Source organism: Chelonoidis abingdonii, chromosome 3 (assembly GCF_003597395.2).
Source record: "Chelonoidis abingdonii isolate Lonesome George chromosome 3, CheloAbing_2.0, whole genome shotgun sequence".
NCBI classification, from domain to species: Eukaryota; Metazoa; Chordata; order Testudines; family Testudinidae; genus Chelonoidis; species Chelonoidis abingdonii.
The window spans coordinates 43,751,470-43,770,794 of record NC_133771.1 but is presented as its reverse complement, the minus strand read 5'-3'; the positions used below and the strand labels follow the sequence as shown (position 1 = coordinate 43,770,794).

General features: G+C 42.4%; 1 protein-coding gene across 1 annotated transcript in view; it reads left to right on the top strand.

Annotated features, from left to right (window-relative positions):
- CSMD1 (CUB and Sushi multiple domains 1) overlaps positions 1-19,325 on the top strand; it is a 2,093,217-nt gene that overhangs the window by 1,958,703 nt on the left and 115,189 nt on the right. The window contains exon 53 of the mRNA XM_075063712.1: positions 12,204-12,377. Within this exon, the coding sequence (XP_074919813.1) occupies positions 12,204-12,377 (174 nt within the window). The remainder of the gene's footprint in view (positions 1-12,203; positions 12,378-19,325) is intronic.

Below are 19,325 nucleotides of genomic sequence, written 5' to 3'. Positions count from 1 at the left end.
CATGATCCTCCATTTCCATAATATCTGAGCTCTTCACAGGCATCAGGTTTAAAACAAACAGATGGAAGCACTTCTTCACACAATGCAGTCAATCTGTGGAACTCATTGCCAGGGAATGTTGTAAAAATATAAGTGGGTTAAAAAAAAAGATAAGGTCATGGAGGATGGGACCATCAATGACAATTAACCAAGATGGTGAGGGACATAAACCCAAGCTCCAGGTGTTCCTAGGGTGACCAGATGTCCCATTTGTAATGGGACAATCCTAGCTTTTATGCCTTTTTCTTATGTAAGCACCTATTATCTCCTACCCCCTGTCCTGTTTTTTCACAGTTGCTATCTGGTAACCCTAGGTGTCCCTTTATCTCCAACTGCCAGAAGATATTGGATTGGGATTGGGATTGGATGAAAAAGAATGGATCTTTCAAAATTGCCCTGTTCTGTGCAGTCTCTCAGAAGCATCTGGCACTGATAACAGACGAGATACTGGGCTAGATGGACCATTGGTCTGATCCAATATGGCTGTTCTTATGCCATGGTCTTGCCACTATATGTTAGCAGAATGTAATGCCAAGAAAACACCTCTCAGGCAACATAAAGGAACTACATGTTGAGAGTGGGAATGCACAAATGTGTGCAAAAAGATTGGGAATGAAAGTTTTTGGTTAATGATTTTCTTGAGACTATCCTCTAAAAAACTTTACATTCTACTACTTCTGATGAGAAAGAGAGAGTCTGTGTGTGTGGCAAATTTTCAGTAGCATTATATCAGCTTCTTCCAGCATCTCTTTAATGAAAAGGAAATTCTTTAAAGTCTTTCTTAGTATTTCTTAATGGTTTGTTGAGGCCCAGCTAATTTTCGTTTCTGAAGAAAATAGCTTTATCTGATACACATGCTGAAACTGACTTTCTCATACCAAGTTTTTAGTGTGGCAGACTATCTCATCCATTTCAAAAGTCATTTGGAACACAAGGGCTTTGAATTCTAGTTATGATGTTTGGGAGCTGCAGCCATTTTAATTTATTTTCAAACACTTTTATTTCTTTATTTATTCAGAGGTTTTTCCTTTGCATAGGATGAAGTCTCAGCACTTCTACTTGGTTCTATTACCAATATTTAGTCATCATAGTGCCAGTGTACCTATGACATATTTTGTCCCCAAAGTACACTGTCTTTATTACATTTTCTGTTTTAATGTTATTTCTGATACAAGATGTCATTTGCTATACCATGGTGATGACTTACAAGAAGATTGAATCCTTTTGTAAGTACCATGACATTCATATTGCTACAATAGCAAGATGCAGTGGTGTTTGAATATTTTGTTGGAAGATGTGGCTAGATTGTTCTTGTTTTTGTTTTGTTTTAACTCTTCACAGTTTTTTTTTTCTGTCTGAAAATACACATTGTTAAGAGTGATGGCATCTTGTTATATAAAATAGAGACCTAAATATAGATGGAAATAATATACACAGTTATTTTAATAAATATGTCATGTAGTATGCAGGCCAAAAATGGAAAAAGAAACCAGACTGGCCAGTGTCTAACAAAAAGAGGAGTGGAAATGTTCCCAAGCCCCTGCTTACTGGCTTACATAGAACCCAATGCAAGTGAGTTATATCAGACACAATGGTTTTATTTTTGCAGCAAGTCAAGATCAGGGACTATGTGTCAGGCTTCATTCCGTTTTAATGTATTATGACCAAAAAAACACTTGTCTGATCTTCTGATCAGTAACAACAGTCCTTAGCACAAACTGAGCAATAATTACTATCAGTGTTCTCCTGTGTTTGAATAATAAATTATTCTAATCTCTGGAACCCTAGATAGCATTCTCTTTGTTTTCCTGTATGCTTGCTGTGAAATACGTCTGCAGATTAAACAACCCCAAAGATGAATTGATCATTGTAGCCAAAAATTGAGGATCATGTAATCTAGAGATGGAAAAGGCCTATTAGGTCATCTCATCAATCTCCCTTTCAGCACAGGATTGTTCCCTACTGGAAATTTACTAATGCATATTCCATTCGAGTTTTAAATGTGCCAAGCAGTGCACCTTCCAGCACTTATTTGGGAAATTGTTACGCAGGGTAATAGATATCTGTATCAGGAAGATTTTCCTGATATGCAGCTTGATTTTTTCTGTGTTCAATTTCATGCATTTACTCCCAACAATGCCTCTTTTTATTGGCCTTTGTGTTGTCATAACATTTTACAAATCTGTGACTAATTGCATGTCCGTTATCACCCTTCAGTCCCTTTGATTGTTTTGATTTCGCTTTCTAGCTTTATTTGTCTGAGTATCTGAGTTTCAAATTATTTTCCCCAGAAGTATTTTCACTTTTTAAAGGTTGCAGCAGCAACTGTTGATGTCATTTATTAGTCTGATAAAATTAGTGTTTGTCTTATGATGCTTCCTATTTCTTTTTTTTGTGAGACTTTGGTATTTGTTTAATATGCCAGGCCAACTTCTCTGGTGAATGAAACTCTCTGTTTAGATATTGGTGAAAAAACTCACATCACTCTCACCAAACAGTATGACACCTCTGGGGCTGAAAGGCAGTTCCTTTATTATGTCACTTTGCCATCTCAAGTCTAGCCCAGGTCAATAGTGACAGTGATGCCTGTAAAAAGTTCTTGTTAGATGTATGCTGTGCATGACTTTTGCGAGAATTGTGCCTATCTGTAGATGTTTCTTTTAGATATTATTGTCTCACATTTCAAGTGCAAAATACACCAATATGTTTTAAACGGGACTTTAGGTCTGATTCAGAAAGCACATTAAACTCAATACAAAGACTCCATTGATTTTCAGCATGCATTGGATCAGGGCTTTGGGATCCAGTGGAGAAGAGAGCCTTTCAGAGCTAGTGTGCTGACGTAAATTTAACTCAGTACAACTGTGGCTGAAAATAGTTCTCATTTACATAGGCTCATTAGCCTATGTAAAAACAGCTCATGGTCTCTGTCCAGTTTCGAATGGACTAATATCCATATCACAAAAAAGTTATCAAACTGGCATTCGTGTTAGCTGTCTCAGAAACGGAGTCCAAGAGGGCTGTAAAGTAACTATTCTATGGATAATTAAAGGCTTTCAATTTCCAGGCAGTTAGTATGAAAACATTTAGTGCCCAATCCTACAAAAAGGCCAATGAGTCCAAAAGCCAGATTTTTCATCCTGGCTTGATCCCATGCACTGGTTTTCCTTGTAACATTTTGTGCTCACAAAAATTGCACCTGCAATTCATAAGACCAAACATGTCTGTATACATTTGCAAATCAAAATGGTATTTTAGGTGTCTAGCAATTAATAATTCTGATTCTGAACAGCACTTAAGTAAGTGCTTAACCCCATCCCTACACAAAATGGCTCTTAATTATGTTTTTAAATCCCACTGAAGACAAGGATGGAGTGAAGCACATGCTTAAATGTTAGGCTGAGTAGATATGACTTGCTGAATTAGGACCAATGTTTGTCCTGCTATGAATTTTAAATGTAAAATTTCACTCCCCCCAAAAGAAAGACATATTTCAAAATTTAGGCCTAAATATCTATTTAACAACTTTCAAAAATACTAGGTAGCCTTTTTTTCAAAAGCATAAAAATGTAATACAAAAATCTGTAAAAATCCAGAAAAATAGAGACTTTTACATTGCTAACTCTGAACTACTGTATAAGGTCTTTATCCTGCAATTGATTGTGCACAGATAAACTGCTGCACCCTGAAAGAACCCTTTGATTTTTTTTTAAATTATACAGAAAAATAATATAACTCTGGCTGTTGCTTGTATATCAAGCTCTCTAATGGAAGTGCTCACCCAACCTTGAACCTGTTCAGTAATTTCTTTAGTTCTTGAAAGCATATTATAAGAAATGATCCACTAACAGCCTCCTTAATGTATGTAGAACCTAATTTGACCTGATTGGGAAATTAGATAAATTTGCTGTTTTATTGTCCCGCTCCTTCAGTTCTTGAGCTGTTGGGATGTTTAATCTAATCAAGGCCAGACTGACAGAAAACCGTTAAATCTAGTAACTGGAGTGATCTGTAAGTGAAATGAATAACATGGTAAGTGCACAGGGCTGCTAAGTTCTCATTCAGATAGCAATAATATAATATTCCAGTTGGCACTTCTGAATTATCCTTGTACTTGAGATTTCCTGTTCTTCCATATATATGGCTTTAATGCAGCCATTGCACCTTAATTTTTCACTCATTGGTTATTCAATAATCAAAATTCAAGTATAAGGAATCTCAGGATTTGGGCTGACTGAGAAGACTGTGCAAGAGTACCCAGTTTCTGTTTGATTCAAACCATATGTGATTATTAAACTCTTTTTCTTTCTAGTAACCTTTCATGTTCCTTTTTTCATCTGTTTCATATGCATTTTTTATCAAATACACTTTTGCCTCGTTATCCTGAGAGGTTAGCCAATATTCAGGGCTTTATAGATTTGTTTCCATTAGGAGAAGAAGTTATTGATATGTGTCTGGTATATTCTTTGGTGCAATATTGTTTACTTACAAAGAAGGTACAAAAAGTTCTTCTTTAAATGATTACACTTGTCCATTCCACTCTAGGTGTGTGCACACCCTGAGCACAGTTGCCAGAAATTTTTCCCTCAGTGATACCCATCAGAGTGACTCAAGTGCCCTCTGCTACCATGCACCATTAGCACAGAAATAAAGTACCCAACCAACTCCACATCCCCACAGTTCCTTCTTACAGCCCATAACAGTCACTGGAACCATTCTTGCATTTCACAAACTCTCTAAGTGATCTTTATTCTTACTGCACACAGTTAGTTGCAGTTATTTACTGTGAATTTTAGTGAAGTTTGGTAAATTTGTTAGTTGTGGAGGGGGCTTGTGGCATTTTCATCTGATGCCTGGTGCTGAGGGATGCCTTGGTCACTGGCCTTTAAGCCCTGTGCCTCTTGTAACAAGGTTTTGCCCCTGAGCCATCTGCAGTCAAGTTGTCTGAAGTGCCTGGTAGAAGCTCAAATCGGGGACTGCTACCATATCTGCAGGGACTTTAAGGCTTGCACAAAGAAGGATTGGGAGGTCATCCTGAAGTTTTTGCTCATGGAGCCAGCACTGAGACCTCCATCTGAGCCACACTGGTCAGACTAGCAGAGTGGCTCGGCGTTGGTAAAACGGCCAGACATGTGGATCAGAGTAGAGTGCGATCTAAGCCAAAGCACTCCTCTATCTCAGTACCGCAGAAGTCAGCATTGTTGATTCCAGCACCTATTTAGGCACCATCAAGTCTGGTAACAGAAGAGTCTTCTATATCTGTGGCACCACATGGTACCGATACTATCTTAGAACCAACCACACCAGAGGCATTTGCCACTGCTAGGGACCTTCAAGACATTTTAGCTAGTGTGGGCCCTTCAAAAGTGGCCCTGCCTCTCAATGAGGCCATTATGGATCCTGTTAAGACTTTGTGGCAGACCCCCACATCCCTTCCCCTTCACTTCAAAAATGGCTGATTGTAAATACTTTGCTCCTGCGCAAAGTTATGAGTTCCTTTATACCCATCCCACCACAGCCTGAGAATTCTGGTGATGTCCATTGCCAATGGGAGAGAAAAACAGGGTCATCAGGGGCAACCTTAAAATCAAAGGATTAAAATATATTAGGCTTGTTTGATAGGAAAAGTTTATTCTCCCAGGGGTGTTCAGCTCAGAATTGCAAACCAACAGGTGCTGCTGGGAGGTTTGATATTAACGTGGGATTCCATGAAAAAAATAAAAGACTTGTTCCCATAAGATGCCAGGCAAGAGTTTTCCTTGATAGTGGAGGAGGGTAAAATGGTGGCAAGTGCCTCTTTAGAAGTGGCACTGGAAGACTTGTCTGCCAGGACCACGGCTTCATCAGTTGCCATGTGCAGGATTTCATGGCTACAGTCCTCAGGGACCCACATGAGGTCGAACAGACTATTCAGGACCTACCCTTCGAAGGAGCTTGATCTTTTAGGAGCAGATGGACACAAAGCTTCATTGGCTAAAAGACACAAGAGCCACCCTAAAATCCCTAGGGTTATACCCCCCTGCTCCTTCAAGAAAGTACTATAGGCCTCAACAGCCTCTTCGAAAGCAGTGGACGTGTTATTCCTTGACTTTAGTAAAGCTTTTGATATGATCCCCCACAGTATTCTTGACAAAAAGTTAAAGAATTATGGGCTGGATGAATGGACTATAAGGTGGATAGAAAGCCGGCTAGATCATTGGGCTCAACAGATAGTGATCAATGGCTCCATATCTGGTTGGCAACTGGTATCAAGCGGAGTGCCCCAAGGGTCAGACCTGGGGCTGGTTTTGTTCAATATCTTCATTAATGATCTGGAGGATGGCGTGGCCTGCACCATGAGAGAGTTTGCAGATGATCAAATGGCTAGGCAGCAGTTCTGCAGAAAAGGACCTAGGGGTTACAGTGAACGAGAAGCTGAATATGAGTCAACGTCAATGCGTGCCCCACACAATCATCCAGGATGTTCTAAGCAGTCATTTTGATTGGATGCCATAGGATGCCATACCAGTTTCTGTGATTCCGGACCCTGATTTGTCCTTTATTTGCAAACCACCTTTACCACTTTTTGGTGCTTGGTCCCGTATTACCACAGACTGTTGGGTGTTGAACATGGTGGAAGCTGGATGCACCTGACAGTTCATTTCCACCCCTCTTTCCCAACCCTCCATATTCCTCTTCAGGGATCCCTCTCATGAAGAAATTGTGGTCTAGGAGGTTAAATTTCTCCTTCAGGAGGGACTGTGGAAGAAATTCTGCAGAATTTAAGATGGGAGGGGTTCTACTCCCATTATTTCCTAATCCCGAAAGCCCGGGGAGGTGTCAGACTCATTTTGGACCTGGATCAACTCAACAACTATAAAGTTTCATATGGTCACTCTGGCATCCATTATCCCCTACTTGGATCCCAGAGACTGGCACACCATCCTTGATTTAAGAGACACTTATTTTCATGTGTAAATGTACGAGGAACAAAGATTCCTCAGATTGTTCCTCAGATTCCCCTACCAGTTCATGGTTTTCCTGTTCAGCCTGTCTGCAGCTCTTGGGGTGTTTACAAAATGTATGATGGTAGTGATGGCTGCCCTGAGGAAGTTAGGGGTGCAGGTCTGCCCTTATCTAAATGATTGGCTAGTCAAGGGCCAATCCATGGGTCAGGTATGGTCCAACATTTGACTTATCCAATTGACATTAAAGGCCCTAGGCCTTCTAATAAATGCATACATGTCTATCCTCACTCCAGTGCAGGGGATATTGTTCATTGGGGTTGTCAAGGTTCCTTTCCCACTCTGAACTTTAGGGTACAGATGTGAGGACCTGCATCGACACTTCTAAGCTTAATTACTAGCTTAAATCTGGTATCACTGCCACTATCCAGAATTTTCAGTGTCTGGATCACTCCCTTTCCTCCCAAAACCTTCCCCTTCCTGGGTAGCCTTGAGAGACTCCTTCACCAGTTCCCTGGTGAGTCCAGATCTAATCCCTTGGATCTTAAAACAAGGAGAAATTAACCATCCCCCCTCCTTTCTCCCACCAACTCCTGGTGGATCCAGATGCAACCCCCTTGGATCTAAAAACAAGGAAAAAATCAATCAAGTATTAAGAAAAGGCTTTTAATTAAAGAAAAAAAGGTAAAAGAAAACCCTCTGGGAGAGATTAGTATACCAGCTACTCTCACTGACAACAGATTTAAAACACAGAGGATGTTGCCCTGGGCACAAATTTAGTTACACAAAAAAATACCCAAATACCCAATTTGATTCTACCTCTAATTGCATAAGAAAGGTTACAAATAAATAAACATAAACCTATTTATTCCTTTCTAAAACTTACTACTCTGATAAGAGGCTGGTTCCTTGATCTTTTTCACTCCAGCTGAAACTGAAACTCTAAACAAAGGACAAACTTTTTAACCCTTTACAGGTAAAAGAGGCATTAACCCATAACCATCTGTTTATGACAGAGGTGGTGATCAGGTGTACTCAGGCCAGGGCCTACCTCCCAGAGGTACATTTCCAATCAGTCAGATCCCTGATAACACACCTCAAATCTCATCCTATCACAACACCCTGAAACTGTATGAGGGTCCTAGGTCACATGGCCTCATGCACGTACGTGGTACAATATGCAAGAGTGCACCTCAGACCTCTCCAGATGTGACTGGTCTCAGTGTACTCTCTAAACTGTCTCCCTCTGGACGCTGTACTTACAATACCTCGTAGGGTTCTTATCTCTGGGAGTTTTGTGTTTCCCACTCAATCAACCTTGAGGCCTCTTACCTTCTGGAAGCACAGAATGAGCTGGCAGATTACCTCATCAGGTCTTTCTCCATATGCCATGAGTGGTCTTTCTGACCAGATGTGGCCAGAAGCATTTTCCAGCAACGGGCCACTCCCCAAATAGACCTATTTGCAAGCAGTTTCAACAGAAAGTGTAACCAGTTCTGCTCTCTACAAAGCCACAGTCTGGGTTCCATCATGGTCATCTTCCTATTACAGTGGATGGGCCACCTTTATTATGCTTTCCCACCTTTCCTGCGTGTGCAGAGTACTGCTAAAGATCAAGTGGGACCATGCCCAGATTATTCTGATAGCCCTAGCATGGGCTGGCCAACTCTGGTTCTCCACTCTGCTAAATCTCTCAGTGGCAACATCAGTCCTACTTCCCTTGCACTGAGATCTAATTAACCAGAACCATAGTTGGCTGCTCCACCCAAACTTGAGCTCACTTCATCGAAGAGCCTTAAAGCTCCATGGCTAAATCCCAGAGAGCAGGCTTTCTCAGAGTAAGTTCATCAGGTCCTGTTAGGCAGTAGAAGGCCATCCACCAGGACTACTTACCTCTTCAAGTGGAAGTGGTTCTCTGTGTGGGCATCGCAGTGTGGAGTCTTGCCCGTGCAGTCATACTTGAATACTTATTGCACCTGAAACAGCAAGGTTTAGCAATCTCCTCTATCAAGGCTGACCTGGTATCAATATCAGCTTTCCAACCTTGAGTGGAGAACTGGTCTGGTTTTTTTTCAAATGACATGTCTGTCAGATTCCTCAAAGGCCTAGAAAGGTCAAGTAAGAGAGTCCTTTCCTCCCTGGGACCTGAATTTGGTCTTATGAAAGCTTATGGGGCCACCGTTTGAAACTTAAGCAATGTGCTCCCTATTATATCTCTCCTATAAAGTGGTTTTCTTAGTGGCCATCACTTTGGCCGGAAAGGCCTCAGAACTCTGTGTCCTCATATCAGAGTCTCTGTACACAGTCTTCTTTAAAGATAGTGTGTGTTTATGGCCTCACCCCAGTTTCCTCCTGAAACTGGTTTCACAATTTCATAGCAAACAAGCAATCTACCTACCTCTTCTACCTGAAGCCTCACACAAATAGGAATGACCAATGTCTTCACTCACTGAATGTTAGATGAGCTCTAACTTTCCATATAGAAAGACCATTCTGATGCTCCACCCAACTGTTCATAGCTGTAGAGGATAGGATGAAAGGTCTACCATCTCTTCACAGACAATTTTGTCCTGGATTACTTCATGTATGCACACTTGTTATGTTCAGGCAGATGTTTTGCTACTAGCAAACCTGACTGCTCATTCCACAAAGTCACAAACATTCTCAGCAGCACTGTTAGTGCAGATTTGTATTCAGGACATTTGTAAAGTAGCTATCTGGGCATTGGTGCATACATTCTCCTCCCATGATGTCATCACTCAGCATTCCAGAAATTGTGCCCAATTTGTTCGACCTGTACTGCGCTCTGTGTATCCACGAACTCTGATCCCTCCACCTACTCTTTTGCTTGGGAGTCACCTAGAGCGGAATGCACATGTGCAATTATTCAATGAAAAAGAACAGTTACTAACCTTCCATAAGTGTTGTTCTTTGAGATGTGTTGAACATGTCCATTCCATGACCCACCTTCCTACCCCTCTACAGTGGAGTTTTCTGGAAAGAAGGAACTGGGAGGAGGGAGATATAGGATCGGCTGGACACTTTATACTGGCACTACTAGCACACAGCAGCAGAGAGCACTTGAGTCACTCTGATGGATACCACTGAGGGAAATATTTCCAGTGACTGTACTCCGGGCACGCACACACCTAGAGTGTAATGAACATGTGCAACACATCTCGAAAAAAAATAGTTATAGAACCATTTTTTCTGTTTCCCTGAATGCAGTAGAAAGAAACAATAGCTGCCCATTTCCTTGATCAGAAATCACTCTGATTTTCCAGCAAGATCTATGTGTGAGGAGCTCTATCTCTTGCTTCTTTTGATCTCTGTTCCCTCTTAGGCTTTCTCACTTTCTGTTTGTTTCCCCCCACCTTTAATACACAAACACAGCTTGTCAAACAACACTAACCACTGCATTTGCAGTCAGAGAAGGCCTTATCCCACAGGATTATTCTTCTGACCATCCCTTGCCATGTAGCCCCTTGCTTTGAGCAGTAGTTTCCATTGTTTCCAGCTATCTTGCTACATAAAAAGACTTAATTGCACCTTCCATTTAAATTGAAAGAAGGGTGCATAACACACCCATTGTCTTTAACCAGCTCTGTGATTGTCCATAGATCAAAGACACTTTCGGTGGCAGCCATTAACACTTTCCAATATAACAGCACCCCCAACCCCGAGCTCTGGTTTAAAGTGATAACACTCTAAATGACTTATCAAAGACATAAAGAAAGGAACTAATTTAATAAATTAAAATGTATATAAGCTTAACTATTTAGATATTTACAGTGTTTTTTTGTCAGGACTTCTCAGAGCACCAACGCAGATCAGTTCAACTGTCACCCAGATCTCTTTGGAGTTTTCTACTTTTCCTCCCCTCTGCACTCCTTTCCTGTTAAACAACCAGGAGGGCTCTCTTTCAGTCTGCTCCTGCTGTGTGTCCATTGTTTCTATGGAGTCTGCCAATTAGGGCAGCTTTTGTCAATTGTGTTCTAAGGGAATTCATTACAGTCTGTCACATCTCTACCAGCCTCACTTTGTACATATTCAGTCTCAGTTTCTGAGTGCAACCAAGCTGAAATTCTGTCCCACTAGTAACTTCTCAGATGATCCATATATTCTTGTGTCAATACTTAGCATACCCATTGACATTAATCAGACCCCTTATTTTCCTGTGTGAACACATCGGAGCAGGTTACAATCCTGCCATAAAGTACACCAGAAAACTATATTTAAGACTGTGACACAAACAAGTAAAATGGAAGGCCCAGTTCTCATTTACACTATGTCCTGTTTGTGCTGCAGAGGCAGAATAAGGGGCCTAAAAGAGAGTGTAAATGTAATTTAGTGCCAGCAAAATATAAAGAGGTCTTGTGTAAATGACAATCAGGCCCAGAGAAAATAAGTTGAAATATCACTAAGCCTCCCATCATTATATATTGCACCTCAATATTGAATATAACATCACATAAACATTCAAATTTTTGAAAATGGCCAGTAGCTTTGGGTGCCTATCTTGAGATAACTGGAAGAATTAGGCCTCAGAGGTATTTATTATCCATAGGTCCAACCGAAACTAATAGGAGCTCCAGTTGCTCAGTGCCTTTTAAATCAGGCCCAAGCTGTCTCAGATAAGGCACTCAAATGCTGAAGACCCTAAAGTCAATGTCCACACTTGAAAATGTTGGTCTTTACCTCTTGCACTTACTAAAATAGTGGCCCTTTTTTTAAAAGTCTCAACCACAGCATGTTACCGAACAATGACATTGCCCATGGATTTTAGTGGGAGCTGTCAGTGCTCATCATCATCTATCAATCAGAAATTTAGGTTTGTAGATTTAGAATTTAAGTGCTTAACTGTGAATAACTTAGTTTCAAATATTGACTTCCCTGTTTATAAGTATATGTTCTTGGCTTGCCACAAAAGAAACTCCATCTGGCTTTTGACAAAGTTCCTTTAAAACTGAGGGTGTAAGTAAGTTATACAAAACCTAAATAAAATATTTTAACTTAAACACTTGATCCTCCAAAGTACTGAGCACTGCAATTCCTGTTGCCTTCACTGGAAATCAAAGAAAGTGTGAATGATTTGGTTCTAATACCATGCTTGTCATGAAGGTGAACGAAGCAGTAATTTTTCCATTAGCATCTTTTCAATATTAACAGGATTTTAATATATACCTAAGTTTTATTGATTGGTTTGTTCCTTTATTCTAGCTGGGCATTGTGGTTCTCCAGATCCAATTGTAAATGGCCACATTAGTGGGGATGGCTTCAGTTACCGTGACACTGTGGTCTATCAGTGTAACCCTGGCTTTCGGCTTGTTGGTACATCTGTCAGGATTTGCCTGCAAGATCATAAGTGGTCTGGACAAACTCCTGTTTGTGTCCGTAAGTAGCATTTATTTTTCATTGAATTGTTTTTTGTTGAATTTTGTTAATAATTATGAGTGGGATTTTCAAAAGTGCCTGGCTCATGATTTTATTTAATAGATTTCAAGGCCAGAAGAGAACCTTATGGTCATTCAGTCTATTTTCCTGCATAGAACTGCACAAGCAATTTCTGATCAAGCCCAAAAACTCTGTTTGCAGTATGGCATATCTTTCAGGGTATATCTATACATAGTGGTACAGCTGCTCCGCTGCAGTTTGTCTGGTGAAGACGCTCTCTGCCAACAGGAGAGAGCTCTCCCATCAGTGTAAAAAAACACTTATGTGAGCAGCAGAAGCTATGTCAGCGGGAGAAGCTCTTCCGCTGACAGCACTGTACACGCAAATGTTTATGTCGGTGTACCTATGTCACTCAGAGGGAATATTCACACCCCGAGTGACATAAGTTTTACCAACATAGGCTGTAGTGTAGACACAGCCTTTAAAAAAAAGATTTACTTTTCCCTTAACTTTCAATGAGACTTGTGCTCCTACCTCTCTGAAGTGCTTTGAAAATCTCACTCTTAATTACTGAAATTCTTCAGTTTTCTCATCCTCCCTGCCCCCCTTTGATGATAGGTTGGCTGATATTTTCTTGAAACATATAACTTTTATATTAATGTCAAGAATGAGTTAATATTTCTCTAGCTATTCTTTCATTGACCTGTTTTGGGGTTTTCAATTTTAATAAGATTTCAGATTTTTATTTAGTTTTTGGTGTTTTTTTTAATAGATTTTTCACTTATGTCTTAATTTTTGTCATGATGTAAGTTTATAATGAAAATAGGAGTATTTTCATTCCCATATGACTACAAAGTGGTTCACACAGTGATTATCAATAGTATGTTCAATTAATTTTAGTATCTCTGTTTTGTTGCTGAGATGTACACTACTACTGAACCATTAGATTAAAAAAATGTTAATTTTTGATTTGTAAAAATAATATCTTCTGAAGAGTAAAATGGGACATTTTGCTTCCAGCAAAATCTACAAAAACCGTCATTGTCCTTTTAAAAGCTATTTACATACTTAAGTTATGTGCATTCTTCAAAAGAGAATTGCCACCTATCTCCAGTGAATCTTGTATTGTATTTATTTTACAGTGTCTAAGCTGACTGTGGGGATCAAATCTCTTTAAAGATAGTAGCTAAAACTGAGAAGGAAAAGGAGACTTCTCCCTACTACATTATTAATATAATTACTATTTTAGGTAGAGCTTGCAGCAACACTTATCTGTAATTAAGATTGCCTAAGACATTCCATTGTAACACAGTTTTCAGTTGATTATAATTTTTGCCAAACTGTCATAAGTAGATAGGTAAGGTAAGGGTTAATTTTCTTTTGCCTGTAAAAGGTGAATAAAGGGAACCAAACACCTGACCAGAGGACCAATCAGAGAACTGGATTTTTTAAAAGTCAGGGGCGGGAATTGTGTACTCTAAGTCTTTTGTTTTTCCCAGCTATGGAGGAAACATCTTTTCTGCTAACTCCTATTTCTTTCTGATATTTTTCTACAAAGTGTGAGTACAAAAGCAACAAGGCAAATAGGCTGTTATATGCTTTGTGTTGTATTTACATGTGGGTTGATTTGCTGGACTGGTTTAATCGGGCTATCTTTTAAATCAGACTGTTTATTCATATTTTCTTATAAGCAAGAGCCTGTATTGAGTTTCTTTATGCAGTTATTGTTTTGTATTTTCTTTCTTTTTATAAAGTTTCTTTTTGACAACTGGTGGGAGTTCTTTTCCTAGTGAGGCAAAGGGATAGATTTCTTTGTACCAGTATCTGTCTCTCTACGGGAAGACAGAGAAGGAAAGGTAAAGCCAGGCTGTGGTTTTTCCTATCGTCCCCAGGGCGGGAACAGGACGGGAAGAGAGAAGATCACTCTGTTCTCTTGTGTTTTTGAGGTTTTCTTCCTAGTTATACTCTACGTGACCTGGGAGTGGTGAAATCTCCTGGTGTGTTAGCTGTGATTAGCTTTGAATGCCTAGCCTCGGGGGAGGTAAATAACTCTCTTGGTCTTACCTTCAAGGAGTGAAGTCTAGTCTCGCACCGGCTAACCCAGGGAAGGGGGGGAAGCTGGGAGAGGAAAGAGGGAGACCCAGGGTTCTGGGTCTTGGGGGTCCCCCAGGGAAAGGTTGGGGTGACTCGGGGGTAACTAGGAACCCCAATAGTCCTAGTTGGTGGCAGCGAGAATAGATCCAAGCTGGGTATAAGCTTGGGGAAGGTTCACAGTAAACACTCAGATGCTGAACTCTAAGTCCAGATCTGGGACAGACGTTTGTGACAAAAACTTTAACCACTCAGACAGAAATTTTCCATTCCATCTTCTTTTCTTTTCTTTTCTTTTCTTTTCTTTTCTTTTCTTTTCTGTTGCTCTGAAAATCAACCCCAAACTTGATTAAATTACAAGTCTCTGAAAAATATTGTTTCCATATGTTCATTAAAGGTTTGATAGGGCTAACAGCAAAATTCTCTGAACTTTCCATCTCCACTGAGCATTCTCCAGTCCACATTACTGTGCCAACCATACTCAGTTAGCTCTTTCCCCGTGTTGCTCATTGACTGTGTTTCAGCCCAGGACAGAGGAAGACTTTTCAGCAGTTACTCTTCCCAGCTTCCAAAGCATCCAGTGGCACCAGAAATTAGAGTAGAAAAAGATGTCTCTCTTGTGCTCTCGATGCTCCCTTTGAATCAATGGAACCCACTCAGCATGGAGGAAGAGGAGCAGAAAGGAGCCAGGTAGAAGGGCAGATGGAGGTTGTAGTCTGTGAGCTTGATGGGGTAGAGGATGCTTAGTTGTGCCACTCCTGGTTGGACTGTATTTATTTGTCTCGCCTCCATCTCCGCTTGCCCCATTCTCAGACCACCATTTGGTGGCCATGATGGCCTCTCTCACCTTGGGGAGACCAGGATCAACCTATTGGCATTTTGATAATATCTTACTGGAGGATGTGGGTTTTGTGGTGTCCTTCCGAAAGTTTGTCTGGCCTGGAAAGGGCATAGGCAGATGTTTCCCTTGAAGCAGCAGTGGTGGAATGTGGGAAGGTCCACGACCGGCTTTTTTGCCGTGATTACTCCCGGAGAGCCAGCTGGCAGAGAGATGCAGTAATAGAGCAGTTTGAATGGCATGTCTTGAAGCTGGAGAGGCATCTGCAGAGTGTGCTGGGAGAAGCCAGAGGAGCTCCAAGTCTTCGATGGATCGCAGCTTCGACTTCTTCAACACCCTGAAGAAAAGGAGTGAGGCTAACAAGCACATTACCTTCCCCCAGTGTGTGACAGCATCCCTCTTACAGATCTGGTGGAGATGCGGGGGAGGGCCAGGGCCTTGTACACTAGCCTCTTCTCCCTGGATCCAACCAATGCCTGTGGAGTACTCTGGGATGGACTCTTTATGGTCAGCACAGGTGACTGGGACCAGCTGGAGCTACCACTCACTCTGGCTCAGTTCTTGGAAACCCTTCATCTGATGCTCATCAATAAATCTCTTGGCATCAACGAGCTGACCATGGAGTTCTACTGTGCATTCTGGGATTTCTTTGGCCAGGACTTCACTATCATCTTGGCCGAGTTCTTCAGGATCAGGGTTCTCCTCCTGTCATGCTAGTGGCCTGTGCTTGATCTGCTACCCAAGACGGGATCTCCATGACCTTCGGAATTGGTGCCCTATCTTGTTCCTTATCACGGACTACAAAGTCGTAGTGAAGGCCATCTCAGTGCAGCAGGGATCTATGTTGGCAAATGTGGTCCATCCTGACTGGACCTACAGTGTCCCAAGCTGTATCACCTTTGATAATCCTTTTTTTGGTCTGGGACCTCCTCAAACTTGGGTGTAGAGATGATCTGTCATTTGCCTGCCTATCCCTGGACTAGGAGCAGGCATTCAACAGGGTGGATAATGGTTATCTCCTGGGCACTCTGTGGACTTTCGGCTTCAGGCTCCAGTTCATGGGATTTCTCCAGTTATTGCATGCTTCCATGGAGTGTTTGGTCTAGCTCAACTGGACCCTGACTGAAACTGTAATCTTCAGTCGACGGGTGCGTCAAGGCTGTCTGCTGTCAGGCCAGCTGCACTATGGCCATCGAGTCCTTCCTCCATCTTCTCTGCAGAAAGTTAATGGGGTTGGTGCTCCGTGAGCCAGAGTTGCAGGTGGTCCTGTCAGTGTATGCCAATTTTGTGCTCTTTGTGGTCCCATACACAGGTGACCTAGTGCAAGTGGAGGCCTACCAAGCTGTTTACTTGTTGGTCTCCTCTGTCTGGATCAACTGGGTATAGAGCTATTGTTACAGTTACAGTTATAGTAAAATTGCCCCTTATGGGGTTTTGGGGGGGGGTAGGGGGATAAGCACCAGCATTGTATATTGCTAATGCTTTTAAATGCACTGGAAAGGATTTTGGGAAGGGTTGAAGGTGTAAGTGTAACGTAAAAAAAAAAATTGCAGGTTGCAAGAGGCTGAAGGGGGAGGAAGGGAAAAAGGGACGGGTTAACTTGACAATTTAGCTAGACTGGAAGATAAGGAGCAAAACTACCACCCAAAGCCAGTGCACATGAACAGACTCTCTAATGCCAAAAAGCTGGAAGCTTGTATCTCAACCCTGACCAGCCATTAACAAAAAAACAAAACAAAACAAAAAAGGCTGATATAATGCTGTCCTCGGGAGCCAAAAAATCTTACCGCGTTATAGGTGAAACCACGTTATATCGAACCTACTTTAATCCACTGGAGTGCACAGCCCCGCCCTGCCTCCCTCTAGCGCTGCTTTACTGCATTATATCCAAATTTGTGTTATATCAGGTCGTGTTATATTGAGGTAGAGGTGTATATATATTCCTGGCAAATCAGGCTAAAACTTCTTTAAAAAAAATCATGTGCTCCAAAACAATAGAATAATAAAAAATAAATAAATATAAGCTTAAAGCAAGGCAAAGCACCCGCAAATCATAATAGTTACAAATCACTAATTAAAAGTCTGAGACAGAAATTGGGCTTTGCCACTAGACAGGTGGCAGCCGTTAGAGTGGGTGAAGGGGGAGCAGGTCGTATGTAAGGCACCCCGAACTATAAAGAAGAAGAGCACCACGTGGGGTAATTACAAAAAGGAAAATGACCAGGAGGGGTGGGAGCTAGTTAAGGAGCCCACCCTCCTTGCTAAACTGGTACTGGAACAAAGCCTGTGCCCATGGAAAGGGATAGTTCAATGAGAAAAAAACAGGATTGGGCTCAGACAAGCAGGCAGGCAACAAATAAAAAAATCAAAAACAAGTTAAAAGCCCTAAGGGCATAGTGGCAGGAGTAAGGAAAGTAGTAAGTGCAAACATGGGGAATAGTTGGGGATAGGTGGTGAATGAGCTCCCTACCACCTGCGCTCCAGGCCATCCAGTGGCGCATGGGTCCACTTCTCTGTCTGGCTGTGTCCCTTTTTACCCTCCATCCCTCTCTGCCAGAGAACTAGCACAATGTGGAGGACAGGATGGTTGAGCATGAATGGGACTGCTCCAGTGCCTTTCCCTGTGGGAGCGGAGGCTGGTGCTTAATCAGTTAGCCCTGTCCATGCTCAATCACCAGCTCAACCCCCTGAGCCCAGCCCTGGATTCCCTGGTCTACTTTCAGAGATTAACTCTGAAGTTCTTTTGGCCAGGACAGCACTGGGTATCTGCAGGGGGTCTGAGTCTTCCCCTGGAGAAGTGGGGATAGGGCCTGCTCTGCCTCCGCAGTCAGGTCCATGTCCTCTGCCTCCAGGCTCTGCAGAGACTCCTTTACGGTGCAGGTAGTCCAGTGTGGTATGCATTGGCAAACACCTTCCTCCACTGCCTCCAAGGGCTCCAATACAACTGGTAGCTCTTTTACCTCCATCCGAGGGGTTTTCTGCAGGACCTGTTGGTCTTCTACCAGGGCCTTTTCTAAACCTGGAAATTGGGCTCAGCAAACAGGTCTGAGGCAGCTGCCAAGTGCGAAGATCTCCTCGTGTAGCCTCTGTTACATAACCCTGAGCTCAGTGTGCAGGTGGCAGAGTACCCCTCGGTATGCGAGCGGTTGGTCCTGGCAGGTACCACCAGGATCAGAGACCTCCTAGATTATGACCAGAGGGCCTGGGTTGATTCCTTGGTGCTCATCTGGCGCATAAGGTTCTTCACCCCTCGCACCCCTCAGGGCATAGTCCTGGAGATGAGGGCAGCCTTATCACCTGCCTCTTAGGCCTTCCTTAAGTGGGTACTGCGGTACGCTGCCCCTGCCAATCCCACACCCCTGGCCCTCTGGATTTTGTCATCAGGCCCTTGCCCTGTGAGCTTCCCCAGGTCCTCTATCTGTAGACGCTTGTACTCCACACCTTTTATTTCCTCACCCTTGTGTCCTGCCCTGCTACAAAGTAGAGGGACCTCCTACCATGTGTGAAGGGTTAGAAGCCCTGATGGGCCAGCCTGAAGTCCACCTAGGTCCCGCACTGCACCCCCTGGAGATATTACTTGGTGGCTCCTTCACGGAGCCACGAGCACAAGGGTGTACTTAGCATGGTTCACCTCCATCCCTGACACCTGCCCCTCCTGCGGCATGAGGGAGACCCTGGTGCACATCCATCTTGAGTACACCAGGCTGCAGCCTGTTTTCTGGCTCCTTCAGAACTGTATTCTTAGGTTCTGGCTGCACTTTCCCCCACACTTCCTGATTTAAGCATACCCCATCTGTGGCTCCATGAAGTCACAAGACCTCCTTGTCAACCTCCTCCTGGCACTGACCAAGGTGGCCATCTCCCTACCAGGAGTAGGATGCTGGATGGGGAGGTGCTCTGCAACTCTGGGACCCTTTTCCACTTCTTCCTTTGATCAGGTATCCAGGCAAAGTTCCTCTGGGCCATGTCTGTTGGCTACCTGAATGCTTTCGAGGAGGAGTGGATGTTGTGTTGAGTTC